Source organism: Myotis nattereri (assembly GCF_964212035.1).
Source record: "Myotis nattereri genome assembly, chromosome: 2".
NCBI classification, from domain to species: Eukaryota; Metazoa; Chordata; class Mammalia; order Chiroptera; family Vespertilionidae; genus Myotis; species Myotis nattereri.
Genome location: NC_138076.1, coordinates 184194974 through 184214391, shown reverse-complemented (window position 1 = coordinate 184214391; position 19418 = coordinate 184194974). Strand labels below are relative to the sequence as shown.

At 37.3% G+C, this 19418-nt stretch overlaps 1 protein-coding gene across 1 annotated transcript; it reads right to left on the bottom strand.

The window, feature by feature from the left end:
* Positions 1 to 1911: 1911 nt before the first annotated feature.
* LOC308513360 (sulfotransferase 6B1-like) lies at positions 1912 to 16919 on the bottom strand (the record flags this gene model as incomplete). Its single annotated transcript, XM_081083337.1, has 6 exons — positions 1912 to 2030; positions 6574 to 6760; positions 6907 to 7001; positions 11925 to 12051; positions 14256 to 14440; positions 16775 to 16919. The coding sequence occupies 6 exons, from the start codon at positions 16917 to 16919 to the stop codon at positions 1912 to 1914; spliced, it is 858 nt and encodes a 285-aa protein (XP_080939463.1).
* Positions 16920 to 19418: the final 2499 nt, after the last annotated feature.

Below are 19418 nucleotides of genomic sequence, written 5' to 3'. Positions count from 1 at the left end.
ATCGCACGCGGGTGACCAAAGTACCTACTCGAAGCATAAAGTTACCTGTATTTTTCCAACCAGCTGCAAATCCTACAGGTATTTTTGTCATCAATTTAAGAATTGTAATTATTTTGTGTTGGTGGCTTTATTATTATTTTAGCAAAGGCCAGCTTAGGAGTATCCTAATTAAGTTAATAACAATGTACCTACCTATACAGTTTAAGTTTAAAAAATTTGGCTCTCAAAGAAATTTCAGTCGTTGTACTGTTGATATTTGGTTCTGTTGACTAATGAGTTTGCCAACCACTTGTATATACCACATTTTGTTTATCCATTAATTTATTGATGGACACTTGGATTGTGTGAGTAATGCTGCTATAAATACAGATACAATATTTTGACTGACTGATAATAGTCTGGAAACTAAGGCTCTTAGTTATACCTGTAGATTGTTGACATTAAGCAATTTCCTATTAACATTGGGTTACAATGACCGCAAAGGTACCTTACAGATAGATCTAAAATACAAGATGCCAGCAAATAAAGTCCTGTTTCACTTCTTTTGATCTCAATGGTCATTTTAATCTTGTGAGAAGGTGATGGAGCCTCATGGGATTTGGTGCCTTTGGCACAACAGTCACTGTCTTTACCTGCAGTCTCATCAGATTCCCTTCACCTGACTGACTGCTTTCTCATTCTCTGCACATCAACCTCAGGGAAGGTTAAGTGTGATTTTAGCTCCAACATGAAGATGAGGACTTGACCAAGATCTCGTCTGGTTGCCTTCCTCACTCTCTAACCTCATGTATTTGGGGAAGGTAGGTGTCTTAGTAAATCTCTGTATATGTTAATTTTATAAAAAATAGAAAAACACAAATTGCATTAAGTCAATAGGAATACATTTTATTTGTGGCAAATATGTATATATAGAAAATTCATGAAGATCTAATATTGGCTGAATTGTGATTAAACTTGGTACAAAAACCTCCAACAGATGTGTTACTAAAAATAAGATTCACAATACATTGGTGTTTGGCTGAATTAACTCACTCAACCCATTGTTTTGGTTTCATAGCTCAGAGTCATATACAGTATACATTTTGATTTCCATTAGCCTTGAGTTAGATACTATGGCACAAATGTAAACAATATGGACCATACATTGGTTCATAACCAATGTATTATAATTAAGGCAATAATCCTAAAATAAGTTCACTGAAATACCATTACAATGTCCTCTAGGCTAAAGCTACAGGAAAATTATACTTTTCAAAACTGGAAAATAATAAATTTTGTAATTTGAATGACTTTATTTAAGATAAGGGACATACTGGAAAGCCACACCAGTGTTAATTTAATGCAAAAGGCGTATCTTTTCATTCTTCATTTCACCAAAATACCAGATTGTGATCATCTGATATAATTGACCTATTAGGTGTTTTCACTTTAGTAGATGGTGTTTGTCATTGCTTTGACACTAGAGAATATTTCCACATGGGCACCAGGGAGTGTTGAAATAAAAATGTGTGTCTAGAGGTCATGATGGTCCAAACAGCCAAGAAATAGATTCTTTTCAGATACTGGTTATTTTAGATAATCCCTCACCTCTTTTGTTGTACATTAATGCAGTTTATAGGACACCCACAGTAATATGCTCTCTGAATAACAGTAATCTCCTTGCCATATAAATATACTGAAAGCAGACATATAATTTAGCTATTCAAAAAGTATATACTTTCTTTTATTAATAATTCTCTGCTACTATAAAATATAATAATAGTCTCTCACACATGGCACTTTTGACACATTCATAAAGTGTTTGTTTCTCATTGAAGGAAATCTCTGCTTTCCACATTGGTAAAACATATTTATGTATTCCACAAGCGCTGTATCGCGTAAAATGGAAATTGGTTTCATTTTCCATTTATATTAAGAGTAATCTTCAAAGTGTCTTGCTAGTTCGCTGTGTTTCATTTTCTCTGTGAATAGTTCATCAAATACTCTCTTCTGCTTTGAAGTAAAGTAGTTTATCCAATCACCCACAGCTCCTGGAAAAAATTGAAAATGTATCAGACAAGAACCAATTTAAATGTATAGTAGTCACAAAAGAAAAATGTCAGATTTATAATAAAGTGTGGACAATTTCACCTCCTGGTGATAAGATGATGGGGAAATTATTCTTTTCATTTGCTTATCTGTTGTTTCTAATTTCTTTAGTAATAGTTGCATGTCAATTTGTAGAGTTTTAAAAGTTATTTCTTAAAAAAAAAAAAGGAAGATTAAAAATACACAAATGTGCCCAGCCAGTATAGCTCAGTAGTTGAGCATTGACCTATGAACTAGGAGGTCACGGTTCCATTCCTGGTCAGGGCTTGATCCCCAGTGGGGAGGGCCTGCAAGAGACAGCCAATCAATGATTATCTATCATCATTGATGTTTCTATCTCTCTCTTCCTCTTCTTTCTTCTCTGAAATCAACAACAACATATTTTAAAAATACACAAATGTCCTAAGTTTTACGATAGCAGGCAAAAATTATCTCACCTAAACCTAATCAAAACCTAAGGCAGACGGTGGATAGAATGATGCTTCATTTATTTCCTGTCTGTGCACCTCCAGAGCAACAGCTGTGCTGATAACACATCACAGGGGTGGGTAATTGGCCTCATTTTGAGGAAATTTATCTTACAATATTGATAACAGAGAATTGAAATAAGATAAATACAGTTGATCCTTGAACACTGCAAGGATTAGAAGCATCCACCCTCTCCCTAGTCAAAAATCCATGTATAACATTTGGTTCCCCAAAACTTAACTACCGATGGTCTACTGATGAAGCCTTACTCATGATATAAACAATCGATTAACACATATTTTGTCTATTATAGACATTATATACTGTATTATTTCAATAAAGTAAGGTAGAGAAAAGAAAATGTTATTAAGAAAATCATAAAGAAGAGAAAATACATTTACAGTTCTTATTGAAAAAAAGAATCTGTGTATAAGTGGGCCTGCGCAGTTGAACCCATGTTATTCAAGGGACAACTGTACTTCACGCAGTCCATCAGCCTCTCCTGTTCTTTCAAGTCACCCTCTCAGCCTTGGCACAGCATCAGAACTGCCCTTCTCACATCCGTTAGGCACACTGGCCAGGCCCCACCCCTAGATCTTGCCCACCCTGGTCTATTGTTTTTTCTGGCCCTACACTTCATCCCGGGGTCTAGGTGCACTGGAGCACTGCCTCCCCCCACCACTCCCCCCTCATTGCAGACAGTCATAAGTCATTCTCTATTATATATTTTTGCCAACTAGTTTATAAACTCTTTTGAATTATGGGCTGTGATGTATTATTGTTCATGTGTATTCCTGCATTACTGAATCCAGTGCTGACTATAGAGTAGATGCTCAGTAAAACCTCTGGTTTGATTGAATGTCAGACAATGTCACCTACAGTAAAGAAATTTATTTATATTACAACTGAAGAAATGTTTGGTGTTGATTCCTCATCCAAAAGACCGAGTTTAAAAAGAAGTAAAGTAGAACTCTTCTGTTTGAAAAAAAACAAAGAAAGAAAGAAAGAAAGAAAGAAAGAAAGAAAGAAAGAAAGGAAAGAAAGGGAAAGGAAAGGAAGGGAAAGGAAGGGAAGGGAAGGGAAGGGAAGGGAAGGGAAGGGAAGGGAAGGGAAGGGAAGGGAAGGGAAGGGAAGGGAAGGAAAGGATCAGAGGGAAGATCCCAGAGTCAGGAAATGACATAATGACATTGCTTCTAAAGCACCCCACTGCTACCTTCTTTCTTTTGACCTGACTTTTGTTTGCTTGGTTTTTGATTTATTTTTTCACTCTGATTTTTTTTTTTACTTTTTTTAAAAAAATCTTTTTAAAATAAAATAGTAGCTATATATGTAGGTTAGAGGAATTACATAGAAGCAAAAGAAGATAACAAGTCAAGGAAATGTACTCAGCTAACATGGCTAAAAAACTGGTTGGCATTCATTCTTCCAGATGTTCTTCTTTGCAAACATATAAATGCATATAAACCACATTTTAAGTCACACAGTTATAACCTAAGTTTCCCCCACTTATACTTTATCATCTTCCCATATTAGTACTTATGTGCCAACAATGAACATTAGGGAGAGTAGGGTAAGACTGTTTGGATTCAAGTCTTGACTCTACCAGCTACTAGTTGCATGTCTTTGGACAAATTATTCAGGTGTTTGGTGTCTCAGTAAAGTGTGAATAATAGAAATACCACTTTCAGAAGTCTGCTGTCAAAATCCAGACAAACCAAGTAGTGTGCCTGGCACATAGCAAAGCACTCAGCAAATGCTAGTTATTTTTACTCTATAACTTTCATGACTCCATAGGAAACCCCTATATGGATGTGACTTAATACGTTTATTTTATTTTTTCCTGTTTTATTTTTTACTTAATATGTTTAACAGTTTCTGATTAGTGACCTTTTAAGTACATTCTAGGTTTTTATTCTTATAAGCAACATTGCTACATACTTCCTGTCCATATGCCTTTCCATACCTATAATTCTCCCCCTAGATTTTAGTATGTCAGAGCCCTCAAACTTCTGACATTTATGAAGACTAGCCGTGCTTATCACCTTATCCTGGCCCCATAGTCATTTCCTAGAATATCAGCTCTATTTCTGAGTTTAACGTAAAGATGCTGCAGGCACGAATTCTCCTCTGTAAAGTGAGGATTATCTCTCTGTGCCACGGATTCTTTGAAACTCTTACTTTCAGAGGATGGATCCCCCACCCCCACCCCATCCAGCAAACATCCTTTGTTTAGTTCCTCGCATAGTCCAAATTTACCACTGGTGCTCACGGCGGCTAGTATCAGTGAGGACTTCCTACTATCAACCCTCTGTGCTTTGTTAGGTATAAGATAAAGAAACCACTGTTAGATAGAACGTAAATGCATTCCAATGAATGTTATCAGCCACAACGTTGTTGATATGATTTCACCTGGAAATACCTGCTAGGATCATAGGCATGGCAGGTCAGAGATTAACTCTATTGTCATTAGAGTAAAAGTTCTCAAGTTTGTATGATAAGATGTGTGGATACTGAGAATTAGCTAATCAGATCTCAAAGGGCAGTGATGGAAGATGTCAGCAGCAGCACTGGACTCCAGTAGCCATCAGAACTTCATTTCTCATCATCCTCTTTACCATGGTCGCTCCCAATCTCTTCCTGTTTCTCTCCCCTTTGCTCATTTCACCTTCCTTCATGCATCCTTTTCTAAACACTTTGTCTTCCCTTTATCTTCTCTCTCCCACTCCTAACTTTTTCTGGACCCTGAGTCTATCTCAAGCTCCCATATCATGCTGTCTCATCCTCTACTATCAAACTTCTTTAAAGAGTGCCCCTTATTTGCTGTTCCTTTCTTTATTTCTCATTTCTTCAAACCCCTCAACCTGGCTCCCATTCCCACTCTCAGAATTCACGAATGATAAATGGCCATGTTTGACCCTGTCTTTCTTTTCAATGCTGGCTGATCTCCTTTCTCGGCTTGTCTTGGGCTGTTTCATTCCCATTTATGTCAGGTTCCTGCAGCTTCCCCTTCTGTCCCTTTCTCTACTAGACCTTCCCACTCACCCTGAACAATTTTACCAAATTCCACAATCTGCTAGTGGCTCCTACACTGACTTATAAGCTGAGTTCCTCTCAACAGGCTCACTGCCAGTGCCCAGATTACCACCATCAATGTTTTGTACCTGGACTATTACAACAACCTCTTTACTGGACTTTCTGCCCCAGCTTTCAATCTCTTCTAATCAATTTTCCACACATGCCTGACCATATCAGGTCCCTTCTTAAAAGAACAAACAGGCCAGGAAAAGAAAAAGACCACTGAAATCCATCAAAGCTTTTGCTCTATGGCCCCCATCCCTTCATCTTCCTCGTTCTGCTTCACACATCATACACCATTTTAGTGCATGCTGGTTCTGAGCTTCTTTTCTTGCTGTTAGCTTTCACTACCCAACCTGCTTCTAGGTTACACATTAGGACTTAGCAGAGATTTATTTCCTTCTCTTTGTGTTTCCATTCAGAAGCACGTCCTTAAATAATAATCCCAGCTCTCTCTCTCCACCCCTTACTTACTTCTGCAGGGTAAGTTATTTGATTGGTGAGTTTGGGAAGAGACACTGTCCACACTCATCTGTTCCTCTCTCCTGAAGAAAACATGTCATGTCCTGTGCTCTAAGCGACCTGCTCCAGTGTGGGGACAGGACTGCCTTTGATTCACTGTGACTCGTAGCATGTTTATAAAATTCCGGGCAACTTATTAGCAAACACATTGGTCTGAAGATCTGAGACACATTCTTCAAATAACTGTGTCATTTCTATTTGCCACCTGTGTTTTTCTCTCAATTGGGTCCTAATTGGGCATGAACATCTCGAAGTCTGGAAAGAATGCAATTCGAGAATCTCATCACTGATGGATGACACTGTGTAAGCTGTTGTGCAAGCAACGGGATGCACGATGGTGAAATGGGGGCTGAAAAGGTAAAATAGAGCTACTTCCAAACAGAAGCCCCAGGCAAAGCACCACCGCCCTTTCTGACTGACCTTTCCTAAATACCAGGTTCTTATTCGATGTGAGGGCACAGATGGTCTTGTTTGGATCACAGTTTTCTTTGGCTGCATTATTTTTCATTTCCTTGAACGATGATTTCCAAGCAATGTGATTGATGTCGCTTTCACTCACATTTATACCGAGGAAAGTCGTTATTTTCTTTATGCTTTTAGAAAGATCCTGAGCAATAAGCAAATACATAAATGTTACTCATCAAAACACGAAATTCATTCCCTCAAACCTGAAAACAGAATTCATTGATTGATATCCTGTATTAGCTGAATTTGACTTAAATTTTGATTGTTGAAATGTTAGGAAAGACTTACTTTCTTCATTTCTTCATAGAATATAAATAGAATGTTTTTATCATTTTTGTGGTCTTCCCAGCTTAAAATGTGATCAAACCAGGATCCATACACAACTAGGAGAAAAGTGAATTGCTGAGTTAATACCAAGCATTATGGCTTTGGGTCCCTGGGGTCTTCCCACTTCTGCAAAGTTGTCAAAGCAAGGCACATACATCTTAGACACCGGAATGAAAAAGTTTTCCTTAGAAGAGCTCAGTCTCACTACTGTTTCAACTAAATACAATATTGTGAAATGAAGCAGGGTAGTGACACCTTTTAATAAAGCTGTGTAGGGTTTTTCCTTATTTTTAATAACTTTTTTTATCATCAGGAAAAGTGACAGCAGAAATACAGATACACATTTTCCTAATAATTGTGTTCTGATAACTGCTCTAGATCTTGGGAGACATAGAGAAACATTGAGAATTTGTCATTTTCTTTCTGTAATGTGACATGCTTTTCATAATTGTAAGTGCTTAGGAGAAAAAGTTATAAACTCCCCACCACCACCACCCAAAAAATAATTCTATCAGGCATCTTAGTTCAAAGTTGAGAATTACAGACTCAGGGATTTGTAAGTAGTTGATATTGTCTTTTTAATATTTTGTTAATTTGACAGACTTAAAAATCTTCAAAGTAAAATACTATCATACAACGTAACCTCTATAGTTGTGATGATTAAAAGCAAACAGTGAGCAACTTGTCAGCACACACACACACACACACACACACACACACACACAAAAGTGACTAGTTTGACAATCTAAAGCATAAAACAATAATTTAACATACATCTTTCCAGGAATCTTTATCATGTAAAGATTTAATACTAGCTAGTGCCCCAGTCATAAAAGAACTACTCTACTAGTGATTTCCTGAAGATCTGCTGACTACTGATTCATTTTAATAAAAAACATTTATTAAGCCAGCACTGTGCTATATACTAGTACAGTTTGAACATTAAAGCTTTGAATAAATACAAGTAAAATTAACTCCAAACTAAGGGCAGTTTTTCATGGCTTCGGCTCCCGAGGAAGCAAAAGGCAAGAAAATAACTAGAACAGATTTTTTGAAACAAGGGACTGCAGTGCTATCATTAGAGCCAGGAGCCTAGGGCTGTATAATCAGAACTGGTTCTCAGGAGAGCTGTCCAGATACAGTGCTTGGTTATCAGCGATCTCACTGCAATTTCAGAGCCTTACCTAACACTTTGTCTTAGAATTACCCAAATTGCTATACCAGTCATGAGGGTTTATCTTCTAAGAATTACCAACGTTTTCCCAAGCACAAACACATGTAGGAGGGAAACTGATTTCTCTCTCACACAAATTTAGGAAGTTAACTAGTCCTCTAGTTTGCCAGACGACCTCACAGTCTTAACGGACCTCTCTGACTCCCACCAGCAGCCACAGCCCAGCCCTTGTGGGTAATATCACTGCCCGGAGTTGATAATGTGGAGCCTTCAATAGGGTCTGGGGGAGCCCATGCTTCTGTGGCTGAATGCTAGGCAGGGACAGAGACTAGGAGTCACACTGGGTGGGCTGGGCAAGGTGGGGGTGGGGTGGGGTGGGGTGCAGTGTGACTGACCTGCCCATTATGGTTATTCAGTAGAAAATGTATTCCAACATACCCAAAATAGACTGAAGAAGAAACCTTTGGATCCTAGCCTGATCATAATTTGAGAGCCAGCTGTTCTATTATTAACTAATTAATTTAGACTCTCCCTTATTCCAAACGGACTCAAACTAGCCAAAAGAATCTAAAGAAATTGTCTGCCTGGGCCTTTCTCACGAGTGGAGGAAATTACAGTTTGTGTTGATTTTTAAATCAGAACCCTCATTGACCAGGTCAATAGCTTTAAAGAAAATGTAGTTTCCAAAATTGAGATTTGACATCTTGCTTTTATGGGAAATACTTTTCTCCTTATCCTTCACTTAATTACAAAATTATTCCACCACCTCCGGGCCTTAATTAACATATGCCTGGATGGCCTTTCTTCTGCTACCCACAAATTACTCCTTCCCCTTCAATGGCCTTGAATACAAGTTGCTCTTTCTCAAACAATTCATGTATCTTAGGACCTGGAGAGAGAGTCAGCAGTCTCTGTTTTCTAAGGACTTCCAGAACTCCTCCCTCCTAGACAATCCAGGCTCCTTTAACATGTCCTTGGAATCTAGCACCCTTTCCATCCTGGTTTCAGCCGGAAATTGACCTGATCTCTCCATTACACTCACTGAAGACTCGGATTTTGGAAGATAATCTGCTGTGGCATCTCAGGTCTTACTACCAACTGTAGCAACTTTATTAGATAGTTGCTGAGGTGCTCTCCTTTGACTATTTTTCTCCCTTTCTCCCTTTACTTGCTTCCCTTTGTACATCCCCTCAACGATATTCTCATCAATACCTGCATTTCCTAGCCCCCTTATAGTTTGTTTTAATCATCCAAGAAACACTCAGGATTGGATCAAATCACTTCACCTCCTTTCCATCTCACCTACGACGGCTGAGTTCTGCTGAAAAAATTCATACCATTCTGTATTGACACCACTGCGGATTCATTTTCCAGTCTCAAGGGCGCCAAGGCTGTCTGGCAAACCGATTTGTCCTGCATTAACACATTCTCCTATTCTTCTGCTGTTTCAAAACTCCCATAAATTTCTGCAAACCCTCTTATATCCAGTTATAATGGCCACCTTAGTGTTTAGTTTCTACAAAGCATTCTGATGATAGATAATTGCGCAGAAAACAAAACTCACTGGGATGAAGTGGCCTAGGAAACAGAGTTCTAATATAAAACGGGAGAGGGGGTTACAGGGAATAAGGAGCAAATGCTAATACATGTTTCATTGAAATATTAATCTGCCAGGATATCTCCAGGATACAATTTATAGTTATTGTTTCATTTGAAAACCTAAAGTGTATTTGTAAAGTGTGTGAAAGACAAATTAGATGATTAGATAAATGTGTCACTATCTTTATCTTTTTGTTTGTTAATTCTCACTTGAGAATATTTTCCATTCACTTTTAGAGAGAGCGGAAGGGAGAGGGAGAGACACAGAGAGAGAAATATCGATGTGAAAGAGACATATTGATCGGTTGCCTCCTGCATGCACCCCAACTGGGGCCAGGGATCGAACCTGCAACCCAGGTATGTGCCCTTGACCCAGAATTGAACCCAAGACCCTTTGGTGCATGGGCCGATGCTCTAACCACTTAGCATACTGGCCAGCGCTCTGTGCCTACATTTATAGAAAAATAATCTCTCCAACAGAATCAGTTAGACCATACCCTGAGACACACTGAAAAATTACAGAGAAGGCCAAATCAGAGCTCATGCAGTGGTGAGGGAGGAAGAGTGAGCCACAGTGTATAATAATGGGAGACAAACACAACTTATTTTCTTCTTGAGAAAAAGCAGGCTCAAGATCTGTTTTAAAAAACTAATTTATGTATTTAAACTCTGCTTATTCCAAAAATGGAAAAGAGGCAGAGTGAGGCATGTTAACTATCTTCAAATATTTAGAAGACTAGCATGTGGAAGAGGAATTAATGATTGGGGCACAAGTTTTTGGCTGGATGAGTTACGGCACAGTGGTAAGAGCAAAGATTTTGGAGCTGACATCTGAATTTAAATCTTGGCCCTACTCCTTATTAGTTATGCGTCTCTGGGCATGTTATTTGGCCTCCCAAGGTCTGCATTTTCCTCACCTATAAAAGGAGGATAATAACACTTACCTCATGTGGTCTAGTGAGGATGAAAAGAGATCATGTGTGCATAGCACTTAGCTAAGTGTCTGTATCACATGGTAAGAATTTTCCCCCAACATTTTCGAAGTACCAAGATGAAAAGTGCTCCTTTGGAACAGGAATGTGGAGTGTGAACCTGTTGTCAAGGTTAAGTGGTTCAAGCTTAGGCTCTACAATTCTTGGAGATGTAAAGGGAATTAAACATTGGGAGGGTGTTTTAAACAGATGACCTTTAGTGTATCTGTCATCCCTGAAGCGTTATGATTCTAATAGATGTGTGCCATTAAATGAGGAAACAGGGTTGAAGTAGTATGAGACCAGTATATTCTTCCCAAGGGAATATATGTATATATCTGTTGCTGGCGACTTCTCAATGTCCTTATATTAAGGTTACACTTGCTGTGGCCTCTCTTAAATGAACAAGCAAGAGCACAACAATTACCATGTAAAATAGTGAAGCTAACAATTCAGATCTGCACTAAGCCCCGGAGGAGAGAAAATCTCCCATTTCTGAATCATGTCTCTTTTAAATTCTGTATTGCCTTGGTATATTATTTTTGTTGAATATACCTTGGGAATTTAGGAGGCTTGTTTTGTTTGTTTGTTTGTTTTTTGCTTCTTTTTTAAAAGCTCCAGACACCACTGAATTTGTTCAGAGGAAAAAATGAGTAAATTCAAAGGTCATACAGGACCAAGAGATAGCAGGACCAACATATACTATGCAGCTCAATCAAATGACGTATCATTGTGGTATTTTCAGGACAAATTACTTCCTGTTAGTTTTCATGAAACCAAATGCCAAGATGGCTAATTCTTTCACATTTGTTTTATTTGGGGAATTTGAGGGTTCTTTTCGGGGGTGCATTGCTGGTGTTGCATTATTATCCATGCAGGTATATATAAGGCATGTTTTGGGCTACCTGTCTAGGTCTCAACTGTATCTCACTGTACTCCTATTAGTGCATATTATTTCACTGAAATGACCAATCATATATATTAAAAAAAAAGAGATAGATTATTGACCAGGATTAAGGCTAATAAGAAACTGCTAATATGTACTATCCATGGGTGAGAAGGAAGACTGTGAAGAAGCACAATGAGAAAGAATGGCTTGGAAGCAAACAAATCATCTATTCAAAGAGTACTTCTGAAAGTAGACATGGGCATCCATTTAAACTTTTAGAAAATGCTTTCATTCTGAGCAGAAAAGCTCACTGTATATTATGAGAAAAAACCATTGTCATATTTACCATTTCCTTTCAGGAACAGCTCTAAAAACGCAGCCCAGGTTTCCACGCCAGGGAGATTAGGGTTATCTCTGTAGTAATGGAATAGAGACACAGCTGTGTCTTTTGGATTCCTAACGATGTAGATAATCTGTTAAAAAATATAAATTTATTTTTGGGTGAAAATAGCCCCACCACAAAACATTTCCTAAAAGAAAGTAAGAGCCAGTACTGGAAGTATCAGGGGGAACGCTTTGTAAAGTATATGATTGTCTAACTATTATGCTGTGCATCTGAAACTAAAACAAAATAATATTAAAAGCAAACTGTATTTGAAAAAATGTTTAAATAAAAATATATAGAGAAAGTAGAAGCTAAACTTACCCATGACAGGCACGATTTTTTGGCAGCCTCAACTAATTATTAAACACAGACTCAAGCCAGTGTTTCTTGACCCTTAATGTGCATATGAACCAGCAGGGGATGCTGCCAGCTCATCAACCAGGTGAAGGTTGTCCGGCTGGTCCCTGAGGGCTAGGCCATCAGCAAGAGGCAGCTCATGCTCCTGGGAGACCAGGGGCAACCAGAGTCTCCGGCCCCAGTAGGGGTAAAAGAAAAGGGTTGTACCTAAAGGCTGTACCTTTAGTGTGGTTGTTTAAAGAAGCACCCTAACCTTTTTGAGCTTCAGTTTCTTCGCTTATGAAAAGATACCCACTCCTCTCACCTTTGTAATGTGTTTACAAAACACAGCTCAATCTCTAGTAGGCATTTGGTGTCAGTGTAATTGCATTGCCCTGAGTAAGGGTTATTGAGCTGACCAGACTCTTTTTTAAAAAATATATATATTTTATTGATATTTTACAGGGAGGAAGGGAGAGGGATAGTTAGAAACATCGATCAGCTGCCTCCTGCACACCCCCTACTGGGGATGTGCCCACAGCCAAGGTACATGCCCGTGCCCGGAATTGAACCCGGGACCCTTCAGTCTGTAGGCCAACGCTTTATACACTGAGCCAAACCGGTTAGGGCTCACCAGACTCTTTATCCTCCCAGATCGATCTCTCTCTCTCTCTCTCTCTCTCTCTCTCTCTGTCTGTCTTAGAGACGGTCTGAAATGAAAATGCTCGGGGGAGTGAAAGTGTAATCAAGTTAGGTACACCTTCGCCTGTTCTGATAGATTTGCTGGGGATACAGATAAAACTATCACATTTACTTTTCTTTGGGCAGAAGAATAGATGGTGTGCACAATCACATTGTGATCATAGAGCTATAATCATAGGAAGAACTGCTTTGGTTTGTGCTCATTTGACTGCTAGGTAATTTTTGTTATTTTTGGAATATGGCTGACATTGTCTAAAGAGGCTTCAGTACTGGGACCTTGTTACAATAAACACATATATCTTGCCTTTGCTTTTCAAATTTATTTTTCTGATCAAAACAGAATTTTTAAAATGCTCCTTATGTAGACATTATGTAGAAAATAAAATCCAACTCTAATGTCATATCATAGAAAACCACTTGGCATGTTGTTATATTTACATCTAGATCTTTTCTTATGTGTATATGTATATTTTAATTGAGATTATTCAGTATACATGTATTTAAAACATGCTTTATACTTAATCTTATTCCATAAGATTAAGCATTTCTCCATGGGAACATAAATTTGAATATGAAATATATGAAAATATAAATATTCTTTTAAATTATAGTTAACTTTTAAAATAATAACAATGTGGTAACTTTATTTTTAAAATAACTTGAGGTAACTATTCTTTTATTTAAAAATTGTTTTATTGCTTAAAGTATTACAGAGTATTATATGTCTCCTTTTTTTTTCTCCCCTTGACCTTCCCCTAGCCTCCTATACCCCCCAGTGTCTTGTGTCCATTGGTTATGCTTATATGCATGCATACAACTAATTTTTATATAAAATTTTTTTATTCCCTTCCTATAATAATCCCTTGCACAAATGGTAAAGTAATTAAAATAACATTAAGGCAATTTTTCTTTTCCTAGACATCACTATTTAAAGCAAAAATATTAAAACCAAATTCAGAATGGAATAAGACATTGTCTAGTGTAACTATAGTTCACATTTCTTTCATTACCGACAGATTATTAAAATAATTTGTATAAACTAGATACTGTGGTCAGACCTATACATGCATTGTCTTGTTTAATTTTTCCCACACTATATGAGATTGATACATTATTCCCGTATCAAATGAGGAAACTAAGGCTCAGAGAGCATCAGCAATTTCCCAAGGTCACACATCTTGAAAGTGGCAGAGCAAGAATCCAAGCTCAGTTTTGTGGTATTCCCAACCTTCTGCCCTTCACCATTGAACTTACCTTGCATTTCTTTTGTTTAATATCCACTGGTAGCATGTTATAGCTCAAATGTGTTGGAATGACTCTTCGCTTACAACACATTTTTAGCTCTTCAAATTTAGAAACGTCTCCCAATTCAATTGGAGATGTTAGAGTAATTTCAGCATTGGGAATATTCTCAATGACTTTTGCAATCCAGTGAGTGCCTTCACATAAAAATAAAATAAAATTTAGAAAATTAGCATTAGGTTATAAAGGCAATGAATGCATTAATTTTATTATAATAGTTTTACCTCTTGACACCCATTGAAACCTGTTGAAATACTTAAGATGTTAATTCATTAGATAGGAAAAATCACATTTTGAAATATGAAGCAATATGAGAACTGTGTGTACTATTTCCTCAGCTTGAAATACTCTTCTATGCTACCACTCACCTCTAATACCTTCTCTAATTCACAAATACAAAGATCTTTCTACACATAATTCCCATTAGTCCTGTAAGCACATGCATCTTGCTCTTTTATAAACTGTCTTCTGAGTCCCCACTCCCTTGGAATAATTGCTCACCCTTCAAGTCCCTCCAAAGGAACAGACCCCATTGCTTGTATTTATGTCTATCTTCCCACTTCCTCCTTGAAGATAGACAGTGGATCTAATTTTTTTTGTGTATAAATACAAAATAATTGTGCAAACAAAGCATTAGAACAATGAACAAATGGCATATTCAAAAACCATAGAGATGCAAGCCTGCTACCTCAAAGTCTGGAAGGAATACCACTTTATCATATATAATAAAGAGCTAATATGCTAATTAGACCGGATGGCAGAACAACCTTCTGGAACAACCAGTGGGCAGGGCCAAGGGGTAGCCGAGGCCACAAGGGTCGAGCCCCTTGCACGAATTTCATGCATCGGGCCTGTAGTGTTTACATAAAGCAAATGTAGATGTGTTCCAATGGTGTAGACCAAACATGTCAAACTCAGGGCTGGCTGTGAGTTTGACATGCTTGGGTAGACACTGTACATGGAAACAGGGAAGGAGAAGTTTGGGTGCGGAGGATTTTTGCTAATTTGAAAGCAATGTCCCTGAAGAATTTAAATCTGCCTTAGTTTCCATTTATCTCATTAAAGTTTTACAGACAAATAAATATTCATAGGTTAAATAGAACTTTCATTTGCATTATATATTTTAAATTTATTTTTTCAATATATTTTTATTGCTTTCAGAGAGGATGGAAGAGGGAGAGAGAAATAGAAACAACAATGATGAGAGACAATCATTGATTGGCTGCCTCCTGCATGCTCCCTCCCCCTCAGCTGGGGATCAAGCCCGCAACCTGGGCATGTGCCTTAACCGAGAATCAAACCGTGACCTCCTGGTACACAGGTTGACACTCAACCACTGAGCCACACTGGTAGGGGTATATGTTTTAAATATAAACATATAGCATTCATGTATGTGACTCATATAGTAGTGACAATTGTATTATTTTAACAAAATATATTGATTCCTTCTAATGAAGAAGAGAGACCACACAGTTTTGTGCTGCTGAAGGAGACCTCCTAGCAGCCGGTGGGAAGATGTCAATTTATGGGCACCAGTATGTACAGTGGAAGCCTTATATATGGTTGTTTATGTTAGTATAAATTAACCACCTGTTCCAAGAATCTTAAAAGTATCACTAATTACTTTCTAAACTAATATATTATTTTAAGACAAGATGTAATTATTCACAGAGCAACCTATTGTAAAAGGAGAATACTGAAGTATTTTGAAGGCAATCATTTAATTTCCATTTGCAGCAAGATTTTCCAATAAAAGATATATAAATATATGGTTTATATTTACTCTCAAAAACACCCCTGTGTGAGCTCTGCATTATCCGAAGGAAGGGCTTCTTGGGCCTGACTTACAGTCCAGTGAAGGATTTAGTAAACACACAGCTCAAAGGGAGCTTGGCTCTTAGTTGCTAAATCCAGGAGAGCAGGTATGTGTTCAGCCACACACAGCCACTATTCTGGACATAACAACAGGCAGCTGGATATTATATATCCTAGTCACTTTTAAGAATAAAAAGTAATATATTATTAATTTAAATGATATGGCATAAACCTTAATAATAAAAAGTATTTATGGTTCTTATTAACCTAGAAAAATAATATTTATTTATAAATCAATTATTAACTATAAATGGAGCAAATACTATTTATCACCATGCCTGGTACAAAGTGCTAGAAAAATATAATTTTATAATATTACAGATATCATGCTTATTATATATGTCAACATTTGTATGTCTTCATGAATAAAATAGAAACAAGAGTGTAGTAAAGCTCTAATTTCTCCAGTTGAATTTTTTCAAAGCACTTTTTTTTTTGCCTCTCTACTGTCAAACTTTTTCATTAGACTATGGGTTTAGGACAATTTAATTTCCTGTGGAAAATTCTGAAAAACAAATGATTTGTAAAAATGATTATTATATTTATAATTATTATTGTATTCCTACATTTACAAAATACATTAAAATAAACTTTACCAGATTTTGGATAGGACACCAGAAATACATCATCTTCTCTTGCGTGGAAAGAATCCAGGGAATTCAGAAGCTCTTCTGAAGACAAAGTAGAAAAGAGGGCCCCCTTGAATTTATGAAGAACTCCTGGCTGGTCCTGGGATGACATCTTTCATCAAATCACGCAAAAATTACTTACTAAACACTCACTCTACACAAAGCACAGAGCAAGCACGGGCACTGATTTTTATCCTAGCTCAGTAGCAATGTAACATTAGAATTATTGAGCTGGTATTCCAATTGGAGAACCATGTGTATATATATACCTTTTGCAATTTTCACACGTGTAATTTTTAAACCATAACCGAGCCAAAGTTTACTGTGAAAATGATGTTATCTGAACTTCACTGATAACGCATAGGACCAAATATTTCCTGCACTTGTCACTCAGAATAATTTACATATACAGTTTTCAAGCTATTAAAATGTAGTCATTAAAGGGACTAAAGTTAATTAAATCTCTTGGCCTAAATAAGGAAAGACTTTTAGTGGCTATAATGAATTATATCACTGTGGAAATGACTGGGAAAATTGAACTTCTTGTTAATATAAACACTAGAGGAAGTAGCTAATATTGCATTTCGGGAAGAGAGGAGGAATAGAATGAGGAAAAAATAAATTCTTCTAGGAACTGGCATACAAATCTGTGACTAACATAAACCTTACAGGAACAAAAGACAACATGACAATCAGGAAACCCAAGCCAAAGAAGAGACATACACAGCTATGACGCACACAGGAAGTTTTTGATGGATTAAATAACTTGTCTGAGTCATTCTTAGTTTTTGTCACTAATATAATCTTCTGGATTCAATAAGATATGTCAATAAAGTGCCCAGTTACTTCAGTGAACCACAGTTGAATCTTTTTTTGTTTGCTGTCTAACCATTAAAAAAAATATATATCAACAAAGAAATGATCAGCATTTTAACTGAGCACAAAAAAAGTAGAGGTCTACCATGTAAGTAATAACTGAATAAGAAAGACATCCTAACAGTGGCAGAAATGAAATTTAGAATGATTACATATTGTGGACACAAAAAAAGGAGGTTTTATGGGAAGTCACCTCACAGGGTGATCTGATCATAAATCCCTAACTAGGCAAGTCATAGTGGGTAGTCATACCCCCAGACATATAATGTTTTAGTAAAAGATTTATCTTTGTCTTAAGCAAACCCTGTCCATTGTCTTTGTGCACCTATATGAACACACCTTTGAAATAAGCATAATCACCCCAAGAGAGCACATAATCTTAAGTATCCTGTTACTTCCTTCCACGTTTGTGTGAACATCCTTACTTTACCTCCTTAATGTTAAATGCACAAAAGAAACTGCTATTCTCAGAAACATTTATCTCACTCTGCTGAGGTCTTCCTTCCAGGTGTATCCTTTGTTTGACTCAAATAAATATTTATAAAAGACTCTACAGGTTTGGACATTTCTTATGTTGACAGCATAGAAAATTCCAAAGAATCTAAAAATAATTAGAATGGCTCTAGCCAGTTTTGCTCAGTGGATAGAGCATTGGCCTGTGGACTGAAGGGTCCTGAGTTCAATTCCGGTCAAGGGCTCATACCTCTGTTGCAGGCTCCCGGCTCTAGTCGGGGGCATGCTGGAAGCAACCAATCAATGTGTCTCTCTCACATCAGTGTTTCTCTCTCTCTACCTCTCCCTTCCACTCTCTCTAAAAATCAATGGAAGAAATCCTTAGGTGAGGATTATAAAAATAAAATAATTAGAATGAATGTGTAAATTGAGTATGGTTTCTGGATGATGAGGTCAACACATGAAAATAAATTGTATTTCTGTATTTTAGCAACGTTTAAGTCCAAATAAGTGAGTAGTTGTTTTTGTTTGTTTGTTTGTGTGATTGGTTTGGGTTTTGTTTTATTTGCTTATCTGTTTCTTGTTTTCCAACACAATGCTCTTAAAAAAAAGGTGTAGGTTTTCTGTGAATATTATTGGTGCTCCCTTCATGAGACAAAAGCCACACCCATAAATATCTTCATGATAAGATATATTCTCCTTTGGAAGGAGCATCACGGAGCTTTGAGATGATGCCTTTGAGATTCTTAGAAGCTTTTCGTCTAGCAGATAAGGTCTGAGAGACATGCCCTTAGTATCCTTAGAAGCCTATTGTCTGCCTGGGAGGTCTATGAGGCCCAAACATATTATAATCTTTCTGAGATGTCAACAAAGGATCTTATGGCCACACTCTCGACTTCATCTTTACTCCAACATCATGTTTTGCTGGTAGTGCCATGGATGTGATCTTTGTTCTGAGGCCATTTCTTACTTTGATAACCTGTTGCTAGCTGGAAAAACTGTCTTGGACCCAATTTCCACCAAATTTGAATACAAAACTCAACAGTTCCTTCTTCATCAAACTCTTTCTTCTTCTCTTTTTGTTTATGGGCACTAGGAGAGGTCAGTTATCATTTTCAACATTCTGCCTGAAAATCTCCTTAGCAAAGCCACATGGTTGTTTAGTACTCTTCCCATTTTCCATACTTACTCAAGGGATGGTGTTGCTAATTGGTCTGCCATTCATAACTCACACCCTCTTTCATCCAGCCTCCAATAGTCACTTTCTCAATGACCATCAAGA